Source organism: Pleurodeles waltl, chromosome 12, assembly GCF_031143425.1.
Source record: "Pleurodeles waltl isolate 20211129_DDA chromosome 12, aPleWal1.hap1.20221129, whole genome shotgun sequence".
Classification (NCBI taxonomy): Eukaryota; Metazoa; Chordata; class Amphibia; order Caudata; family Salamandridae; genus Pleurodeles; species Pleurodeles waltl.
In genome coordinates, this window is record NC_090451.1 from 685,689,183 (window position 1) to 685,712,552 (window position 23,370).

At 46.1% G+C, this 23,370-nt stretch overlaps 1 protein-coding gene across 2 annotated transcripts in view; it reads right to left on the reverse strand.

Moving 5' to 3' along the window:
* The window catches only part of TNFSF13 (TNF superfamily member 13), a 97,615-nt gene extending 74,801 nt beyond the window's left edge, over positions 1-22,814 (reverse strand). For both annotated transcript variants that reach the window (XM_069218705.1, XM_069218704.1), the window contains exon 1: positions 21,983-22,814. In XM_069218705.1, coding sequence (XP_069074806.1) covers positions 21,983-22,207 — 225 coding nt within the window. In that variant the 5' untranslated portion in view covers positions 22,208-22,814. The remainder of the gene's footprint in view (positions 1-21,982) is intronic.
* Between the last annotated feature and the right edge of the window lie 556 nt (positions 22,815-23,370).

The window sequence follows — 23,370 nt, forward strand, 5'->3', positions numbered from 1 at the left end:
GGAGGCTGTGTGGACACCCAGGGATCCCCGGACCACAAATTGGGACCGACTGGTCTAAATTAATGTTGAAATCACCCAGGACAGTAAAGTTAGTATAGTTAATGATTCTGTGAGCAAATGCTTGGGTGCTGGTTTTGAGAAAATCCCTGCAAAGGAGCAGTGAGCGGAGAAATGCAGATGCCCAAAGCCTGCTGTAGGAAGTTGGCTCTGTATGTACTATTTCAAAGTCAGAAATAGCATGCACAGAGTCCAAGGGTTCCCCTTCGAGGTAAGATAGTGGCAAAAAGAGATAATTCGAATGCTCTATTTTGTGGTAATGTGGTAAAGCAGTAGGCTTATCAGAGGGTAGTGTTAAGCATTTGTTGTACACACACAGGCAATAAATGAGGAACACACACTCAAAGACAATTCCAGGCCAATAGGTTTTTATATAGAAATATATATTTTCTTAGTTTATTTTAAGAACCACAAGTTCAAGATTCACAAACAATACTTTAAATGAAAGGTATTTCACTTAGGAACTTTAGGAACTTTGAATTAGCAAAATAGCATATACAGTTTTCACGCTAATGGCAAATAGCTATTTTAAAACTAGACAGTGCAATTTTCAACAGTTCCTGGGGGAGGTAAGTGTTTGTTAGTTTTGCAGGTAAGTAAACCACCTACAGGGTTCAAAGTTGGCTCCAAGGTAGCCCACTGTTGGGGGTTCAGGGCAACCCCAAAGTTACCACACCAGCAGCTCAGGGCCGGTCAGGTGCAGAGGTCAAAGTGGTGCCCAAAAGGCATAGGCTTCAATGGAGAAGGGGGTGCCCCGGTTCCAGTCTGCCAGCAGGTAAGTATCCGCGTCTTCGGAGGGCAGACCAGGGGGGTTTTGTAGGGCACCGGGGGGGACACAAGTCAGCAAACAAAGTACACCTTCAGCGGCACGGGGGCGGCCGGGTGCAGTGTGCAAACAGGCGTCGGGTTCGCAATAGGTTCCAATGGGAGACCAAGGGGTCTCTTCAACGATACAGGCAGGCAAGGGGGGGTGGGGGGGCCTCCTCTGGGTAGCCACCACCTGGGCAAGGGAGAGAGCCACCTGGGGGTCGCTCCTGCACTGGAGGTCGGATCCTTCAGGTCCTGGGGGCTGCGGGTGCAGTGTCTTTACCAGGCGTCGAGTCTTTGAAGCAGGCAGTCGCGGTCAGGGGGAGCCTCGGGATTCCCTCTGCAGGCGTCGCTGTGCGGGCTGAGGGGGGTCAACTCTGGCTACTCACGGTCTCGCAGTCGCCGGGGAGTCCTCCCTGTAGTGTTTGTTCTCCACAAGTTGAGCCGGGGGCGTCGGGTGCAGAGTGCAAAGTCTCACGCTTCCGGCGGGAAACGTGTGTTCTTTCAAAGTTGCTTCTTTGTTGCAAAGTTGCAGACTTTTTGGAGCAGAGCCGCTGTCCTCTGGAGTTCTTGGTCCTTCTAGATGCAGGGTAGTCCTCTGAGGCTTCAGAGGTCGCTGGACCCTGTGGAACGCGTCGCTGGAGCAGTGTCTTTAGAAGTGGGGAGACAGGCCGGTAGAGCTGGGGCCAAAGAAGTTGGTGTCTCCGTCTTCTCTGCAGGTTTTCAGCTCAGCAGTTCTTCTTTGTCTTAGGTTGCAGGAATCTATCTTGCTGTGTTCTGGGAGCCCTAAATACTCGATTTAGGGGTGTGTTTAGGTCTGGGGGGTTAGTAGCCAATGACTACTAGCCCTGAGGGTGGCTACACCCTCTTTGTGCCTCCTCCCTGAGGGGAGGGGGGCACATCCCTATCCCTATTGGGGGAATCCTCCATCTGCAAGCTGGAGGATTTCTAAAAGTCAGAGTCACCTCAGCTCAGGACACCTTAGGGGCTGTCCTGACTGGCCAGTTACTCCTCCTTGTTTTTCTCATTATCTCCTCCAGCCTTGCCGCCAAAAGTGGGGCCGTGGCCGGAAGGGGCGGGCAACTCCACTAGCTGGAGTGCCCTGGGGTGCTGAAACAAAGGGGGTGAGCCTTTGAGGCTTACCGCCAGGTGTTACAGTTCCTGCAGGGGGAGGTGAGAAGCACCTCCACCCAGTACAGGCTTTGTTACTAGCCACAGAGTGACAAAGGCACTCTCCCCATGTGGCCAGCAACATGTCTGGTGTGTGGCAGGCTGCTAAAACTAGTCAGCCCACACTGGTAGTCGGTTAAGGTTTCAGGGGGGCATCTCTAAGAGGCCCTCTGGGGTGTATGTTACAGTAAAATGTACGCTGGCATCAGTGTGCATTTATTGTGCTGAGAAGTTTGATACCAAACTTAACAGTTTTCAGTGTAGCCATTATGGTGCTGTGGAGTTCGTGCATGACAGACTCCCAGACTATATACTCTTATGGCTACCCTGCACTTACAATGTCTAAGGTTTTGCTTAGACACTGTAGGGGCATAGTGCTCATGCACTTATGCCCTCACCTATGGTATAGTGCACCCTGCCTTAGGGCTGTAAGGCCTGCTAGAGGGGTGACTTATCGATACCTATAGGCAGTATGAGGTTGGCATGGCACCCTGAGGGGAGTGCCATGTCGACTTAGTCATTTTATCCCCACTAGCACACACAAGCTGGCAAGCAGTGTGTCTGTGCTGAGTGAGGGGTCCCTAGGGTGGCATAAGTCATGCTGCAGCCCTTCGAGACCTTCCCTGGCATTAGGGCACTTGGTACCAGTTACAAGGGACTTACCTGGATGCCAGGGTGTGCCAATTGTGGAAACAAAAGTACAGGTTAGGGAAAGAACACTGGTGCTGGGGCCTGGTTAGCAGGCCTCAGCACACTTTCAAATCATAACTTGGCATCACCAAAGGCAAAACGTCAGGGGGTAAGAATGCCAAGGAGGCATTTCCTTACACCTGCGTTCCTATCAGTTCTTCAATCTGGAACACAAAGCATTTGAGATATTTCCTAAATGCAAGCACAACCCCCCGCCCCGCCTAAATGGACACAAGCCTAGTTTGGGGAGAGGAATAGTTGCAGATCTGGACATGGGTCATCATTGAGAAAGGTACAGAGAAAGTTTAGGGACAGAGTGAACACTGATTAGGGCTGCTTTCAGAATAAGGGGTGCGTCTGACTTTCCTATATTCTCTCTAATTCTTGAGTTTGCTGGGAGAAAATATTGTTTGCAGCAGAGGCAGGTGACACGGCCCACACAATCCACTACAGTTGGGTTAACACACTTCCTCCTAGATGGAGACCTGTTACCCCCATTTTCAGTGCTTAATTTGTAAATAAAAATGTACCAGTGCCCACAGCCCTCCTCTTAAACACGCGGCTGCTGCAATTAAATGTGCGTGCACTGAGTACTGAGGCAGCGCAATCCTGAAGCCATCTCTGGCCTCTTCAATCCACTTACAGCCACTCCCTGCCCCTTCAGCCCACTTCTGCAGCTTTTTGCTTTCTCCCATTGTGACGCTTTTTCGCTTTTCTCTTCCTCCGTCGTTACCATACGTATCTTTTGCTCGGAGTAAATGCTTGAGGCAGAAAATAGGTGCCGCCCCTCAAAAATAAGTGGTGGTACCCCGCACCGGAAACAACAAGCACAAATTAAGCACAGCCCATTTTACAGGCCCTGACCTGAGACTGCAAAAAGGTAATTAGTAATGTTACGTCTTTGCCAGCATTACCCCAATTATGGTAGTCCAAACGTTATCCAGGAGTGGACACAAAGATGCCAAGGATGCCCACAATCTGCCAATAATTACAATTCTTATGCATGTTCAGATTTGACCCTTCTCTCAGTAATGGTTGGAGCAAGTTGACATTTGTGCATTTCTCATTAACCTTAAGTGGGTGTTTAGATTTGCATCTTTATTCTGTATTCCATAATGCGCCTTCAGAGTTACATCATCAGTCATTAATCTTGCATGCATATTCAGATTTGCATTCAGAAACCCTGAGTGCCAGTCCTGATTTGCAGCATCGTTTAGAAGTGTTGGCTACATGGGCACACTTTCACCACTACTCATTAATCCTTATATCATGTTCAGATGCAGCCCATCTCTCAGTAATTTCTGCTGCATACTAGTGCTTGATAATGTCTCTATATTCCTTGGTACATGCTTAAATGTGTCCCTTTACTCTCACTTACTTAGGGCATGTGCAGATTTACAACCCAGACTTCTTCCTGTGTACCAGGATGTCTCCACAGCACTGATTTAAGTTCCATTGCACCCTTATGACCATAAGAAGCGAGTGTATTTTTTTTTTTTTTTTTTTTTATGAATGCTGCTCGACTGACTACTGAGGTATTCCATGAAATGCTATAAACATCAAATATTGAGTAAAATGTAGTCAGCTAAAAGTAAGTTTAAGAGAGCTACAAATCTCTTACTGCCTTGGCCCTAGAACAGACTCCAGTGATGATCGTGTTAGGATGCTTCCGTGTCAGGCTAGTGGTATATGATGCAAATGTGTAGTCGTCAGACCAAGGGCGGTCACATTATACTTCTAGGAGACAAAACTAGCAACTTTTTAAAAACATGAAGCTATAGCGCACAGGCTCGTCAAAGAAAGGCAGGGTGTTTTGTCTCGCATCCTTTTCAATTGCACAATATTCTGTGTGGCTAGAGTTGCAATTGGGCTTCGCTTGTGTTGGAAATTGGTCACCAGTGTGCACTAAACAACAATGAGGGAGATGTGTTGTGAGAACTTGGAGCTCTTTACAATACACTGAGGGTTAAGTGTCTACATCAAGCTCTGGCATAGTCAGTACCTCACTAGGTAATCAACCGGCCCAAATTGTCGCCTTTCGTGTCCAGCCTCCTGATCTCTGTGCTGCTTGACAACTATACTGACAGTCTGGCGTTAGCAGTACCCATCGAATAGAACTTATATGGCTCCTTCTCCTCCTCCCGTGCCCACGTCGGGTTGCCTTTACCAAATCCTCTGAGTATTATTGCCCCTCATCACCATGTCTGCCCTCACAAATTACAATGGGTTCTCCTCAATTATAAAGCGGCCATTTTGGACTTCGACTGACAGGAAGTGACATCAGGGTTAAGAAGCTATGGCTAGATCCTTGAATTACATGAAAGAATTGCACCACTGGCACGCAAACCTGACAGTCCTCTTAGACTGGAGAGATTACATTTACAGCTACAGCGTGATTTTTAAAGGAAAGTACTTTGGGGAAAGTATATGAGTTTTTTTTTTTCGTTTCAAATAAATCACTAAAACTCAAAAAACAAATTAAATAAATGTATTATTTTTATATTCTGCAACTTAAATGCAAACCTTTCAATTATTTTGACAATTGGAGAGATGCCTATCAAATGTGTTTTCCTGTGCTGTTGTTACCTGTTCAGTTGGACTAGTGCATAAAGTCTTCTTCGACAATCAGGGTCATCACAAGGTGGTTAAGTCTGGTGAGTATTGGGCCATCTTGGAATTGGCAGAACTACCAAAGTGATAGAACGGTTGCGACGTGAAGGGCGCAGAGATCCAATAGGTATCATGTTAACATTATAATATCTACTTGTATAAAAACTAGAACTTGAGTTGAAGTTGGTAGCGATGCCAATCAAAAGCAGTGAAGCTGCTTTCCCTATGACAGTGCCAATCACAAAAATGGCACCCGGGCAGATGTTCCTTCAGCTTTCTTTGGATCTGAGACGAGTGATGCTTGGGACGCATGTACAGTCAACAACTCTGCTCCTAAGCTCGTTAGACGCGCAAAATACAAAAAAATAACAGTAGTCTTCCATTGCAGCTAAATGGTATTTCACAGTCCATGCATTGCAGTAGCACAGGTAAAGCGGAAATACCCTTGTGGGCTGATCAAGTATGTGAAGGACACTTCACCAAGCAATGGCCGGAGGAATCTTATCCCAAAACAAACAAAGGTCGAAGGTGGCTGGCCCACGCCTCCTTTTCATGCAATTTACTTTATTCATGGCAGAAGCTCTGGCAGGCAGAGGTGGCTCCTCCGTTAGGGCGGAGGAGTGTTGCACCCCGCCAGCAGTGGCAGCTGCAAAACCTTTACAAGGAAACGATAATAAACTGAGTTCATTATCATATCCTTGTAAAGGGGCGAGGCCACAGGGGTGATGAGCAGTGAGGGGGAGTGCACAGCACTCCCCCTCAAAGCGCATGTGTGTTTGGCTGGCCGTCTCGGGACAGCCAAACACACATGTGCACAGGGCTCTCTCCAGCCCAGCACAGGCTCCCAGTCTGCATGGCAGCGTCCTGGCTGGGCGTTCCCAGCCAATCCTGATGCTGCTCTGAGCAGCGTTAGGATTGGCCGCAGGGCAGGCTGGGAGCCTGTGCCTGCAGCGAGGAGGCGGAGGAGCGGATGGAGCAGTGCGGCGGGCAAGCAAGGTAAGTGTTTTTTTTTATTTGTATGTATGTGGTGTTTGTGTGTAGCCCCAAGTTTTCTCCTCAGTGTTTGTGTGTAGTGTTTGTCTATCTATCGGGGTAGCAGTCTTGGAATCCCACACAAATAAGGTGCACATGTAGAAAGGTGTAATGTACCAGGAATTTACAAAAATAAAATACATGCATTTCCACCCACTTACCTAAACACATATGTTACAAGTGGAGGAACAGATGTAGTTGGTGCAGAAAGTGTAAAAAGCAACACCAGTTGCCAGTGTAGTCTGAGGAGAGTGGGAGGCATAGGTAAATGGAAGTCGATAAAAATATGTAAATTTCCTAATGCCAAACTGGCAGATATTACTCACATTTACTACATACGCAAACTTCAGGTCCTGAAAACGGTTGTGAAGAGCTGCACACATTTAGGAAGGCTACATAAGACAGACGTAAGTTACATTTTTATAAATACTGACAACAGCCGTAACTGAAGAACGGATGTAGGCAAAACATCAGCGAGTCGTAAGTTACGCCTGCGTTTGTAAATCAGACCACATATATTACTGATGTCAGTGGAACAGGATTTCTACATTGGTGGCCGGAGATACCTGAAACAAATTCAGACGTTGAAAAAACCCTAACCTCGTCCCAAGCCTCCTAATTTTAGTTATTGCAATTTTAAACGAGTTCTCCCTTCAGCCCAGTGGTTTTAAATCCACCTCTGTCAATCTACATATAGGACATGATTTCTATTTCTTCAAAACTGACTTAATTGGAATTCAGATTTGCAAATTACCACTTGTGTAGTCCATTGTGTCCCTTGACAAGCAGACATTGCTTAGGATAGAAAAATGCAAATGCCCAAAAACTCCCTGTTGCCTTAGTTCCTCATTCAACAAGCACTGGCAAAACAATATTGTCTTAACTTTCAAAAGCAAAGCGTACAGATTGGCTTTGTTAATACGGATCTGCATCTGCAAAAAATAGCTTGGCTGCCGATGCAAACTGAATCGGCTTAAAAAAAACACAGTGATGGGGCTTATGCGCGCTTGCATCATCACACATGCATCTTCGTTATGATCTTACGGCAGTCCAGTGCGATGATGTATATGGGCACATTTATCACCACGCAAGTGTGTGCACGCAGTCAAGTTCAAGTTCATTTTTTTAAGGGCATAGTTAATTAAAACCTTAGCATTGAGTGCACCCTTTAAATAGAATATAGCATAAAAAGCATAAATTGATAACAATGAATAAAATATTGGATATTTGGATAAAACATAAACAAGAGGCCAACATGGGCCTTTGGATAAAAATGCTGCTAATGTCCCAGGCAGCTGGCCCCACCCAAGGATGTTGTAAAGTGTCACTACTGCACAAGTTGTGTGAGAGCTGTTAGGATCACGCTGAATCTCTGGGGCGGAAACCTCTTGTGCTCTAGTAATTTTCTGTTCAAGCCTGATCAAATACCTTGTAAGCCTGCAGCTAAGCTGCATATCCGCTGCATTGAATCAAGCAAGTATTGCTGGCCTACACCAATGTAACCCCTTTTGATTCAAAACTGTTCTTAGAATAGACCTTTGATCAGCTTTGCAAATACAGATCTGGTGGACCAAAGTTTTAGGAGATTTCCCACAAAGACGGCAGAGCTCTGTCGTGCTGGTACCCTTCCAAGGGGGTACATGTAGAAGCGAGGGCAGGCAGTCCATTCGGAACCTCATCAATGCCACTTTGAGCTCTGCTTTGATGGCTATGCCCAGAAACGGCTGGGTCGCTAGCTTGGTGTAGGACGCCAATATAAACCAGGCATGTCAACTGTGCAAATGCCACTTTATCGGCAAGCAACAAACAGGATTTGATGTACTTGTCTTGGTCTGAGATTAGTTGGAAAAAGTCTCCCATTGTTCCTTCAAGTCAAATGATGCCAGGGAGTTAGCAAGATAATCTCTAGAGCCGAGTGAACCCTATGTTTGATTTCAGACCATAGATGGAAGGTTAGCGTATTGCATTTAGCTTCCTTTAATTTGTAGCAAAGTTTAACAAAGTCTCTCTGCCTTGCAATGCTTTGCTTGACTATGCCGAATTTGTGGTGCAGCTTAGCTGGAGATACGTATACTTGCAGAAGGACAATCTTGAAAAGTTTATTTATGGCTTTATCCAAATGGACAGCATCTCTCTCCCTTCAAACTTCCCTACCATAGGGAACAGTGGGAATTAACTTGGCCTGGATTATTTTTCAGCAGTGGTAAAAAAGTAGAGGATCCTGTGGCTGCTTTAATGTGCTTAAAGGAGACAGTAAGAACAACGGGCTTCTGGCACATTAGCTACACGTGGGGTCTGAAGGAGCCCTGGCTATCGACAACCATGCCCAGGTACTTGTATTATTGCACCGGCTCAGTTTTGTCCTTGCCCATATAACACTGATCAGGACTCAAAGTTGTTTTTCTCTGGATCATTATTTTGGACTTTTTTATATTGATCTCCATATTGTTACTGTCGGAGTATTGGGCTGTGGCCTCCAGGAGCCTCTGGAGGGCGATTTTGGTCTGACTAAGTAGCACTAAATCATCAGCATACATCAAACACAGAAGTAGAGTGTTGCTCAGCTTCGGAGCGTGAGACTTAACCTGCACTAGACTGCGAGGCAGATCAGCTAAGAAAAGGATGAAGAGGTTGGGAGCAGGCACACACCCTTGCCGTAGCCCCTGATGGGATGGAATCATTCTTGACAGGTGGGCGCCATCACCTAGCTTGATCCAGATGCAGGTATTGGTGTGGAGTAACCAAGCATCCCTCTGTCTACCTGCTCAAACTCAGCTTTGTAGTCTGTGCCCTACTTTGATCAAGCAGTTGGGATATGGCCAACAGGTTTGAGGTTGTGCCTATACCTTTAGCAGACCCTGTCTGGTTGAACAGGATTAAGCCTATGTCACTAGTTCCTGTAGTTGACAACCTGCAAAGTATTTAGATTCCACGTCCAAGAGGGCAATGAGCTGATGGCTCGCTGGGTCAGAGACAATACCCCCTTTGTAAATCGGGGTGAGTGTTGGGTCTTTCCAAGATGAATAAATGGTATTAGGAATTCCTCGGCTCCCCTATACTGACATGGCTTGCCTAGTATGATTTGTCTTCTTTGAACAATGTAGTTGGGATACCGTTGGGGCCGGGTGCCCCTTCTCTTCGGATTATTAAGATCTGCCGCTCAATTGCTTCTGCCTGGATGGGCATGGGGCTGGTGGTTCAAGCCCCAGGGAGGGCCGTTTTAGGGTCAAGTGGACTGTCACTCCATTGGTGGCAGTCTTCTGAAGGCTCGGCTTGAGGCCTGGGTGACAAATTGTTTAGTGAGGTATTGGTACAACGTTTCTTCTGGAATATTAACTGGGACTCTTGTTTGAGATCAAACGTTCAGATTGTTCTCTGTTTTCTAGAATTTATTGTGCCTATTGTCTTAAGGTCGTACAAAAGTTTGGCCAATAGTTTGGCAGTCGCCTCTCTTTTCAAGTCCCACAGGTGCTTTTGATACGCAAGCCTTGATTTGCCAAGGCTTACTTCACTGTGTCATCACTTGGGTTTCTTTTGGAACACGTGGAGGGCTTGGTGTAGGCTCTGTTTGAGCTCCCTACTTTTCCTGCTTACAGCCGGACGGGAAGCACTGTATTTGTTTCTGGAGCTTCCACCGAAGGATGGGTGGCTGTCTACGAATTTGCATGCAGTCATGTTTTTTTTTTATATATACACCATTCCTAAATGGAGAACACCTATTTTGGAGTGGTGTATAAAAAAAAAAAAAAAAACATGTGTTAAGAAAGGAGCAGCCCAAGAGCAAATTGCAGCCTTAAAGCCACAAAAAAATATGCAAGCATTGGAAAAGCCAATAGGTTTCGCCTATGGGAGGTATGAGCTTTCTTAATGTTTTAGCCATGGTCTACAGCAGCATGGATGAAATTTAACAAAAGCGTTATGACACGGCTAGTGCTGGCCATGTTGCAGCTCTTTTTTATTTTTGGCATGAGGGCAGGAAGGTGAGGCAGGAGGAGACATGGAAGGCGAGTGGGGAAAAAAGTGTTATGATATTGCTAGCGCTGTCCGTCCCATAGTGTTTTTATTTATTTATTTTTTATGGTGGCTGGGGGACCAACAATGGAAGTAAGAAGGTCAGGTTGGAGGGTCACACAGAGGGCAGATGGGCAAAAAAAGTACTGATGCAGCCAGAGGTGCCTGCTCTTTATCTTTGTTATGGCGGGTAGGGGTTTTTAAGCAACAATGGAAGAAGGGAGGATGGTATGGGACCCTCTTAAGCAATAACAGATGGAGGATGGGCAGGTGATGGGTCATGCAACAACAAGGGGAGGGGTGTTTTAGGCAACAATAGAATAGGTGGCGGGTTTGAAGCAACAACATGATGAGGCTGGGTAGGTGGGGGACAAGCAATAGTAAAAGAAGAGCGGGTGGGAAGGAGCAAGCAACAAAAAAAGGGAGGGTGGTGGCAAGAAACAACGGTGGGGGCAAAGGATGGACAACAGATGGACAAGAAGTACATGGGAGGTGCGGTTTGGTGGCTTAAATTGTTTTTAAAAAATCAGGAAGCAGCAATGGTTGGAGAGTGAAACAGAGAAAAGAGGGAGGTTGAACAAGGGAAGCAGCACATGAGGGAGAAAGCAAGAAAACATATGCTTTCATGGACTGCTGTCTAGTAAGCACCACGTTTAAGGTGCTCGCTCAGCAAAACGTTTAGCTTTCAATACAATTTCCAAAGCAGGTATTTGTTATTGAAAACGTATAACAAATGCCCCTTATGCTCTGGCAATTTTCTTTCAGCAAGTAGATGGAGAATATGTCCTTGGTTTTCTGTTCAGGACTGTCACGGTTTTCGAGGTGGTACAACAGGGAAAAATAATTCCCGAAAGGTCGGTCAAAAGTTTCCATCTGTGGAACCAGCAGAGCTTTTGCTGTCGTAAACCTGGTGCCCATTTGGCAGTTGGTTCATTGTTGCTTTTTGGTTAATGTCCCACATCCACCAAACTCTAAATGAGCTCCTTTGTTAGAGATTAAATATAGATATTTTCATTCAAATGTATTTTTGTAACATCATGAATGATGTCCTAATCCCAAGAATTGGGTGGGGGTGGATTTAAAGGCGCCTGTAGATAGAACTAGGTGAGTTCATAGTTTTTGTTTACTCTTTCTGCCATTTGAGTTAGAAAAATTAGATTATAGTCCGGAAGAACTGATAAGCATTCTCGTGAATATCCAAAGACCACTCTGCCATATCACCATCCTCCTCGCTGCGAGGTGCTCTCTCTAAACAGGGAAGGTTCTTTCCATGCCTTGCAGTATATCCTCTGTACCCTCTAGAAGTAGCAACAGTAAACATTCTCCAGAGTCCTCTGACTACAGGCCCTAGTTTAGAAGGGAGAAAAGCAAGGCTTATGTCTCTGGTTCTCATCTTCCTCTAGACTGGCGTGCAAAGCTCCTACAAGTAAAGGGTGCACACTGGTTATGCTAGAAGACCTGCTTACATCACTCCTTGGGGCACATGGACCATATCAGCTATTCAGTCACATTCAAAGTGCAGCCTCACCTTTTGGGAGAAAGAAGCCATCAAAGTGATTTTTTTGCTTTTGGTTGGCCAAATAAATATGGCAACCATCCATTAGTAGGCAAGATTGTCAACTTCCTTTTGTGGTTTTCAGGTAGACTGTTTCTGCTCTCGGCAGAGGACACAAAGGAAGTAGGCAAGGGGTCCTAGCTTTCCTGCAGGGAGTGTGTCCCAAATCATGCTCTCAAGCCAAGGCCAATGTTGCTCTTTGACAAGACTACATCCTGACCCACTGAAGCTCATTAAGTTGCAGGAAACTGTAAGAAAAGTTACTTCATCCATTAAATTATTTTGGTCTCACAGTGTACTTGGCCTCAGAAAAACAAATCAGTGGGGTCTAAGGAGCAGTTAAGGGACACATGCAGGAAGAGGAGAGAGAGCTAATCCTGGCAACCACATGACATGGTACCTCATGTTACCCAGACACAGACTCACATTTCACATACAGTCAAGGGCAAACAGGGAGTACAGTCATGACATGGTGCATGGGACTACATGTTAGAGACTACAGGCAGTTTCCTCCTTGGTGTTCGGGCTAAAGTCCTGTGCCTCACTACTATAATCAACTGCCACCGAAAAGCCTGTACTGGCCGTACCGGGCGTTGGGCATTTCCCCAGGAGGCTGGAAGGGTGAGGGTCCGCTTTTGTTACTGGGAGAGCTGGGTTTGTAGAAGTGCAGCAGTTTCAAAATCACTGCAGAGTTCCTTGTATATCTAACTATTTTTAGGCAACAATAAAGTGCCAAGATAACTCTGGTAATTAATATACCTGCTGCAAAGAGATCGGAGTTTTGTCTAGTGGCAGTTTTGACTCATCTAGGGTAGCACAGAGGGTTAATGTGTCTGCTGCAAAGAACGTGTAAAATGCAGATCCCAGAACAGTATTTTATTTTCAATGCTCAGAGGGTTATTGCTTTTGTCACAGAGCTCTTTTTTTTTTACTGTCCAGTTCATAAGTTACAATCATAATCTAGCACAGTGAGCTATGAAAAGCCAAAGAGAAGCATGTGAACTGCATGATACAGGTTAGAAAGTTATGTTTTCCCTAGTCTTGGATTATACTACTTTTGCCAAAAAGGGTTTGTTTGGGTAGAAATAAATGCTATTAGTAAAGTCAACCCTAACCGCTGTGTTACATTCTGAATCTTGAGTTTATGCTTCACCAGGCCAAGCACACTTAGAAAATGCCAGCCAGTGCGGATGACATGTGGAGAACCCCCATAAATTCTCAATAAGTCCTTTTATTGGTCAGGCTCACTTGCTGAGCTCGCTATGATCCCTATGGGGCCTGGTCTGACAAAATTTGACAGAGCTGCTTTTGTCTTCCAGTCAGGTTCTGGCCACCATCAGTTAGTAGTGTCATGGTATGGTCATGGGACGAGTACTCACCAGCGTTCTAAGGAGTACCGCTTTGAACTGACCCCAGCAGGACATAGCATCCTGCTGGAAAGCAACACAAGATCATCACGTACAGGACTGGCCAGGAGACTCACAACTCTGGTTTCCTGCCGCAGAAAACATGACGGGCTCCAGAAAACATGCCGGGTCAGCCAGAATAGTAAGAAGAAAAGAAGGGTGTCATGGGACTTTCACACCGCCAGACCTGCTGCTAATCGCTTCCAGTTTTTACAAATAAAAGAAGTGAGGCAGAAGGAAATAAAGTAATTTGCATAAGAACACACACTGTGTATGAGGGGGAAGTTAGGATCAGAGTGCTTGCCGCTTGGCTCTACAGATGAGAAGAAGAATCACTTTGCATCCTGTGCTATTTTATTGGAGAGGATGTGAGTCCTTTTATTCATTTCACTTCACTTGAACACATCTGTTGCAATAATGCTTTTCAGTGTTATGAAAGTTTTGTGAAAACCCCATTAGGGAATCGCATGAGGTTAATTTATGCTTAACATTGTCACGTGCAACCAACTAACGCCAACGGAATGCTATTGTTACTTACAAATCCAACATGCTTTGCTAATGGCACTCCCAAAGGGTGAAGCACTCCCGAAGGCTTCCCACCTGGAGGACAGACTCCTAGAAAAATACATGCCCCACAAAGCGATCTCACTCACCTACCAAAAATACTTAACAACTCCCCCGACACTCTGGTCCATTTGAGGGCGCAGTGGGAGCGTGACTTGGTTACATTAGAGGACGATGAATGGCAGGACTCGGTGACGTCCCACAGAGAGGTGGCTGTACGGGCCAGATTCCGTCTGGTACAGCTTAAAATTTTACACAGGGCATATGTTTCATGTACCATGTTGGCAAAAATGGGTAAGTGGTAGATGATCAGTATTGTAGACACTGTGGCCAGTCAGGCTCCTTTCTCTGTCTCTTATGGAGCTGTCCAGCATCGCAGGGGTATTGGCGAGCAGTGACTGATTGCATTAGCACTGTGTGCGGACAAAAGATGGAACCTGATGGTAAATGGTGCCTCCTCAATATTTGGGGTGAGTCGGATGTGAGCCACATGCAGTGAGAGGCTGGCCACATAAGTGGAGGAAAGTGTGGGCCAACTGGAAGAACTATGGAGGGGCCTATGTACGATAGCGACTGAGCCTGGTCTCGTTACTACACTTGGGGAGGTAATACCATCTTGGGAGGCGGGTAGGTGCATGGGGTGGATGGACCTGAATATGCTCAGGGGACTATGGAATGAAAAACCCTTTGCTTCATGTATCTCAACCATGGCATTTCAATGTTCCATGCTATACTCTGCTTTCAGGAATACTACTGTTTTGACATAACAGAATAAAAAGAATTGTAAAGAAAAACATTGTCATGGGCAAGGATAGAATTGCTGCTCAGTGCTGTTGCATTCATAGCACTGCTGGAAGCTACACGCTGTTCCGCATGGTACTGTGATTTCTCGTTGATGGGATTCAAGATGTTCCTGAGATAATGACCCAATCCACAGAAACTCGTAGGGAGTTTATTGGAGTACGTTTTCGACAACTATGGAAATCATAAAGAACACCCATTAACCAGGAATGAGCAACAGGTGTGGAATTCTGAGCCTGAAATGTTAGGGCCTCATCCCAAGCGTCCCTTTGCGGGGGCGTTTATTCTTCTGCCCCAGAGTTAAAGTTACTGGGATTCTCTAAACTACGGGGAGGTGAAATTAATGGGGGTTTGAATCCTGGGAATCCTCTAACTAAGAATAATGGGGAATAGGTAATTCCAGGACCCTTTTCCCCAGTAATCCCCGCCATTGTTTCTCCCAGAGGTTTTAGCTGCTCCCAGCAGCCAGTATATCTGAAATATGACACATCTGTGGTGATACGGCAGACCTTGAAATTCCTGATCAGGAGGTCTGGGGACCTCAGAGAGGTCATTGGTATGGTTGAAAGGGGTCATATATCAATGATGTACCCAAAGAACTGAATTGCATGTGCGGGTCGGGTTTGATTTATCTGACTCTTCGGACCCCTCCTTGTACACTTCTCTTCACACGCCACATCTCTCCGGATCTGCCTCCCTGCAACCTATACCTAGCTCCACACTGATCTGCATGACTCAACACGTTTTCGTAGCAACACCCACATCCCTCACGCCCCTGGATACCTGTGTGGACATCCACAGCATCCTGCCATACGCACATTCTTCACACTGCTGGACATCTCTGTGTACATTCACAGCAGACTGCTGTACCTACATCCCTCACACCTCTGGACATCTCTGTGTACATCCACAGCAGACAGCCATACGCACCCCCCTTGACATCTCTGTGTACATCCACAGCAGGCTGCCATACGCACACCCCTCACACTCCTGGACATCTCTGTGTACAACCACAGCAGACTGTTGTACCTACATCCCTCACACCCCTGGACATCTCTGTGTACATCCACAGCAGACTGCCATAGGCACATTCTTCACACCGCTGGACATCTCTGTGTACATTCACAGCAGACTGCTGTACCTACATCCCTCACACCTCTGGACATCTCTGTGTACATCCACAGCAGACTGCCATACGCACATTCTTCACACCGCTGGACATCTCTGTGTACATTCACAGCAGACTGCTGTACCTACATCCCTTACACCCCTTGACATCTCTGTGTACATCCACAGCAGACTGCCATACGCACACCCCTTGACATCTCTGTATACATCCACAGCAGACAGCCACACGCACACCCCTGGACATCTCTGTGTACATCCACAGCAGACTGCCATACGCATGACATCTCTGTGCACATCCACAGCAGACTGCCATACGCACACCCCATGACATCTCTGTGTACATCCACAGCAGACTGCCATACGCACACCCCTTGACATCTCTTTGTACATCCACCGCAGACAGCCACACGCACACCCCTGGACATCTCTGTGTACATCCACAGCAGACTGCCATACGCATGACATCTCTGTGTACATCCACAGCAGACTGCCATACGCACACCCCTTGACATCTCTGTGTACATCCACAGCAGACAGCCACACGCACACCCCTCACACCCCTGGACATCGCTGCACATCCACAGCAGACTGCCATACGCACACCCCTCACACCCTCGGACATCTCTGTGTACATCCACAGCAGACTGCAATATTCACACATCACGCACACCCCTGGACATCTGCGTGCACATCCACAGCAGCCTGCTGTACCCACATCCCTCACACCCCTGGACATCTGACTGCACATCCACAGCAGCCTGCCATATCCACATCACCTCACACCCCTGCACACCTGTACGCACATGCACAACATCCTGACATACCGACGTCCTTCATATCTTTAAACATCTGCATATATATCCACAACAGCCTACACAACACGCCACACCCTAAACATCTGCACAGACATTCACATCATGCCATACCCACATCACCTCACACACCTGAACTTCCCTCTACATCATTCAATAGCATCCACATCTCTCTGTATGCCTTAACCTACAGAGCCCTACACATTCAGTTCCCTCCATAACTCCTTTATTGCACCTCTAGGTCTCTTGATGTACACACCATTCAATGTCCCACCACACCCCACCACCACATCCATTCCATGACCATCAAGACCACATCTCTCCAAACCAGCATACTTCCACAGCCACATCACTCAAAAGCAGAATTCTTTCACATCCACCTCACTCAAAAGCAGTATACTTTCACATCCAACTCACTCAAAAGCAGTATGCCACATCCACATCACTCAAAAGCAGTATACTTTCCCATCCACATCACTTAAAAGCAGTAAAGCAGTATACTTTCCCATCCACATCACTCAAAAGCAGTATACTTTCCCATCCACATCACTCAAAAGCAGTATACTTTCACTTCCACATCACTCAGCAGCAAGATACTTTTGCATCCACATGTCGATGGATAAAGACCAGGCACAGTGTGTACTCGATCCTCAAACAGAGGATGTGTGTCTCAGTCAGACTTTACCATCACTGAGAGGACCATTCTGGTCCCAAAAGAGGTCCTAGGCTTGTGTGCACAGAGGCACAAAGAAGCATCTCACACATACAAAGGCACTCACTCTTACACACGCTGACACACAGTCTTATACACACAATTTTGCACACAGAGTCTCACGGTCACACATTTGTGTGCGCACACACATACACTCTCTCTCTCTTTGTCTAGGATGGTGTCCCATTGCCCTATGGTGTAGGGGGTGGAAGCAAAATATGAATGACACAAGAACAGACCAATGAATGTAGAGAGGTTGCTGAAAGACCCTTTATACAAGTATAATATACATATAATTATAGTAAAATCAATAGGTCCTTGCTAACAACAGGTGTACTGATTGGCTTCGTTACTATTACTGACATCTGATTGGTCAGTAACCGTTTGAGGTTATCGAGAGAGAGACTATTTTTAGGTCTAGCTATAGAGTCTTAGCACAGTTCGGCGCATCGTGTTAAAAAAGGAAATGTATGGAGACGGGTTTTAGTTCAACCCCACAGTAGGAATCACAGATGGACATACAGCAGGAACCACAGCAGTGATGACAGCTCGGATACCAGCAATGCCCACAGCTGCCACCACAGGAGGGACAATCGCAGCAATGAGAATTGCAAGCACAGTAACTCCAGCTCCCAATGCAGTGGTGACCGAAGCTGTAACCTCAGTAGGAATAACAGTAGGAGCAATAGCTTCTACAAAAGCAGAAAACACAGCAAAAGACGCCCTAACAGGAGTCGCGTTTGCACCAATGATAGCCATCTCCGCCACAGCAACAACAGCTGCAACAATGACTGCAAATTTAGATGGGAAGCAGTGACGACAGCCTCCACCACAGCTACAGCAACCACAGCTTACAATGCAGCAGCGACCACTGGTATAACCACAGCTGCCAGCACTATAGGGACCACAGCAGTGACAGAACAATAGTGACCAAACTAACTACTACAGCTTTACTCATAGCACAAGTTACAGCAGCAACAATACCTGCCACCACAGGAGGGACAACAGGCTCAACAAAAGCAGTCACAATAGCAAGGACCACAGCAGGGGACAGTAGTGACCACAACTGGAATAACAACAGTAAGAACTTCTTGTAAAGGAGGGACAATAGCAGTGACCACAATTGTAGTCAGAGTAGGAATAAAACACACATTGGCAACAATAATAGGGACCACAGCAGTGGCAATAACTGCCATACTGCAGGGAACACTGGAGTACCAAGAGCAGCCACCAGACAGTAACAATAGATATCACTACAGCTACCAACACTGCAGCAACAGCAGCTGATACCAATGCAAAGATAACAGCTGCAAACACAGAAGAAACCACACAGCGGGAACAGCAGCAATGACCCCAGCAGTGACCAAAGTGATAATCACCACAGCAAGGTCAACAGTAGCTAAGACAGCTGCCACAACAGAACAACCACAGCAGCAATAACCATACCAGTGACTTAGAGCTCCAACTGCAGAAGGAACAACAGCCATCAACTACAACTGCCACCATAGCAGCAATAACAGCAGGGATCACAGCAGCAGCGAGAGGAACCACAATAGCTGCAACGTCAGTCACCACTGTGGGAGCAACGAGCAGAAAAATAGAAGCAAGCACAGCAGGGACTACAACTGTGATGACCAATTCCAGCCACAGAAGTCGAGAGCAAGGGCTACAGTAGAAACCACAGCTGCCTCCACGGCAGGACAACTGCAGCAACAAAGGTTGCCACACAGCGTGGACTACAGCAACTACTACAGCTGTGACCTCAGCAAGAACCTCAAGAGAAACCACATCTGTAACCACTGCACGAATACAGCAGCAACAACAATCACAACAGCAACAACAGCTAAAGCAATGGCAGTGGTTGGGTCCACTGTGGTGATCACAGCTGCCACCATTTCAGGGACAACTATAACAAACACTTGCCAGCAAGTCAGATTGCAACAGGATTGACCACAACGGTACACACATTAGTGACAACAGTAACTGCCCAAACAGACTGAACTACATAAGAGACAAGATCTGTTACCACAGCTGGGAAACAAATGCAACTGCTGTCGGCAAGGCGAGCGGCCAGAGTTGCAACCACTGAGAAATACAATAAATGTGGAGTGGGGTGCTTGAATTAATGTCAGCCACTTGTAATTACTCTGGGCAGCATTCCAATTTATCGATTTTTTGCTCTCTGTGCCACCGTCAACAGGAAACTACCAAATGCAAATCAGCCCCAGTTCAGCTCCAATACGGAGCCCAGCCCGAACTGTTAAGCTGTGTGCACTTTGAACTGGAACATAACTAGTGCTATCTGCCTTTCTCCCTGTTGGCCCTCTGTTTTGAAGTGCAGCCTGAATTATTTGACCTGCATGGGACACATGTTTGGGAGCTCCATTTGCCTTTAGGGTGTTTTGAGAGAAACTGTCATTCTGTTCTGGATATAATGTGCTAACTCGAATAAACACAGGCATGCAGAAATGCACAGAGACTATCTGTGCCTCGTCTCTGTGCAACCTCCCTCTTTCTGTGCCTCCTGTGACTGTGCCCTGTTTTTTATTCCTCGGGAAGCAGGGTACACAGTGACACATCACAAGTAGTTTGTGCATGTTTGGGCATGCCTGTATTTGCATGCACTAGCACATTGAAGTCAGACCTATTGGCTTTACTAATGTGTGTTACCCAATAATGTAGGTCCAGGTGTATTAATGTGTATGTGAGTGTGGAAGCAGGCAACCCCAAATGTTCTACGAGGACTATTTCCAAATGGTAGCTGGGAGGGCTCCAGTTTTCACATTCACTGCAAACTACAAGCTCCAAACACACACAGCCGGTATTGTGAATCAGAGGTAATTCAATCAGTCATTTTGCCATTAAATATGGATCACAGTTTCTTGTATTATTTTTAAACTTCTATATCTATTTAAACATATTTTTTTTGCTCAATTTATTGGTATTTAACCCAAATGTAATTTACTTTTCTGTGAAAATATGAACTTGTAGCCAGTATGTTTCCATGTATATTTTACAGTTAAATGTCCCCGTGCACTTGAATGACTGTGGAAATTTAGCACCATAAGCTGTAATATATGACAAAGGTGTACTCATTGAAGACATTACCATTATATTACAAAATACCAATGCTTGTGTGCAGTTATGTGGCAAAATCTCAAGTCAGTAATAAGGAAATTGAGCACAGGAGTTGATTTTGTTTTTAAATGAATGTATGATAAATATTTAATACACTAATGTCTGCAATCTCGGTATAAAAAAACGGTTTCTAATTTTCTAATTACAGACTTGGGAGTGACATCCCTTGTCTCCTGTAATAAGAAAATAACTTAACTACTTCACTAGGCATAATAGTTGAGCTGCTTCCACGAATTCATTGACCAGAATTACAACTCAGATTAAAACAGGAGAGCAGACATCCACCTCTGTTATTAAACATTCTACATCCAAAGGCAGATTTCATTGTGACTTCTATCAAAATACTTGAAAATTGTGTGAAATAACTTCCAAGCATCCTGTCCCTGTGTTTTAGTACATATTCTGCATACATTCTTCACTTGCCACCATGTATAACAAGGAAGAAAATGCCTCAATTTCTGCATTAAAAGGATATTGCAAATCACAATGGAGTTCTGTGAATATAACTAATCTTTGGCTAAATTCCTCTACTTGGACACAGACCTTATATATCCCCTGCGTCTTCTGTGGTATGTATGATGTTTATGTCCCAGCACTCCTCTAGAGAAGGATCCAGGAAGAGCCCCTTCCTTTCTTAGCAGTAAACTGTCTCTTGACACTCACCTCGAGTCCCAAGCGCACTCTGTTCCAAGCCAACTATTGCACAATGTTTAATTTCCCAGTATATAAAACTATATCCCCTGGTGAAAGATCTGTCATGGTCCTAGACTGAGAGTCGCTCCCAGTACCGATCAGTCTCTAGGACAATATTTTAATGAAACCCCTGTTTCTTCTTGAGTTTCATACTGTGCCAACATATTGCCCTTGCTAAGTTTCAAAGTTCTCTAGGTCACTATCACCACAGAGAAACAAAAAAACATCTTAGCAGACAGTCACAGTAAACAGAGGGAGCTCCTGCATGAAAAGGTGCCAAGCAGTGTGGTGGTTAAGCGCATGCAGCAGGGTATGCCATCTCATCCGCCTTACTTCTCTGCCTCCTGCATCACAAAGGAACTATCCGTAGTGTTTGTGCTGTCCTCTAAGAGTCGTAGACTTTAGATTCTACTTCTCTAATACTCCCAGCCCTGTCAGTACATTCCTGTGGTCAGCAGCTGGACTTTGCCAGTGGTCCGGTGGAAGTAATTGGTTGACTTTGTGCCAGTGCTTGATAACAAGTGCGCGCACAATTTACAACAGGGTCCTGCTGCCAAGAGACACTTTCTCCATGGTGTGTGCGATATAAATCATTGCACTGTTTCTCTTATTAAGAGATATCCCTAGAGTTCCTAACAGTTCCGCACATTGTGGGAATTGCTGTCTTTGCTTCAATTGACCCAAATCGACCAATGCAAGTAATGAACAATTATTTCTAAACAGAGCGACTATGGTCAAACACATTGTGTCCGACGTACAATGAGCAATCTAGTAATCCTAAAAGCACCCAACGTACCTTGGCAAATGTCCTGCTAGCGTCGTGGTCATGGTGGGCAGACGGCGTCATTGCGACCATCTCCCTCCTCAGCCGTTCAAGCTCCTCCTGCAGCCCAGCCAGCTGAAAGCCCTGGACTACCAAGCCCAGGAAGCAGGCCAAGGCTAAGATCAGGGTCCCCGTGACCAACCATGGGCTTGCCGTTGTGTAGCCCTCAGCCGCATGCCTCTGGCGCGCTGCACCCATTTCCTACTCTCGGCGCCAGGCTTTTTCAACCAGGATCTCCAAGGACAGCCAAGACCACGGTGAGAAAATACAAGAAAGGAAGAGGAAGGCAGAAGAGCTTTCAATTTCTGTATGAGAGGAGCTGGCTTTTAAGAGCCTTTTGGGAATGCACAGCTTCAGCCAAAAAAAACGTGACGTGTCCCAGCTTTGGACCTTTTTTTTTTTTTTTAATCATAGAGATATTATGCAAAGTAAAAAGAAAATTAAGCATCAAGCCTTGCAGCATTTGCAAGTACCGAGAGGGGAGAATTATAAGCTTTTCAGATTTAGTGAGATGATTAAAGATATTAGGAGCTAGCTCTCCGGGCCTGCTGCCAAAATAAACTGAAACATGGTTTAGACTGGGGTCAATCCAGTTGCCCGCGCCCCAGTCCGGCAGGTGCCCTGGCCACTCGCGCAGGAGCTTGACGCCAAAAGACGAGGTGCGGAGAGTTGTCCATGCGCCCCCAGGTCAGCGGGCGGAGCCGCTCGGCGGGAGCTGGGCCGTGCCACGAGTAGAAGGAACTGTCCTGAGCCCGGAGTGGGAGCATGCAAATCACCCTCTGGCTCCTCGTGTAATGAAAGGGTGAGCGCTGCTCCTTCCTCCGGAGGGAAAGTCCCCGCGGGCGCGCGCGAGTTCCGGGATCCGTATCCAGAGGCCAGATGCTCAGAGCACTCTTTGTCTGTCAGTCGACAAAATCGAGTGCTTGGTGGGTGTTTTGGGGATCTTTGCCAGGCTGTGGAAAACGGGTGTGTGTGAGAATGCGGAGGGGAAAAAAAACAGAAATCTAGAGAAACCTGGTTCCGCAAAACTGTTTCCTTGAATGTTTCCAAATTATTGGCATTTGGATGGCTAGTCAAAACGTGACTACCACTCAGGCCCGGTTCTAGCGGGTGGGCCAAGCCCACCCAAACATGACACGTGGCCCTCCCAGTAACAGGCAAAAGTGGCCACAGAGAAAGCACCTGTTAAGTACTTCCTCCATGGCAAATATGATTGTTTTCACTTTTGTTTACTTTAATTATCAGCCAGGGGTCAACGAGAAATCCTTAGAATACATTTTATAGTGCATTGTTTTAATATTAGCTGTTTCACTTGTGTGCTGATAGGGAGAAAAATACCACCTTTAGATGATTTTCCCTAT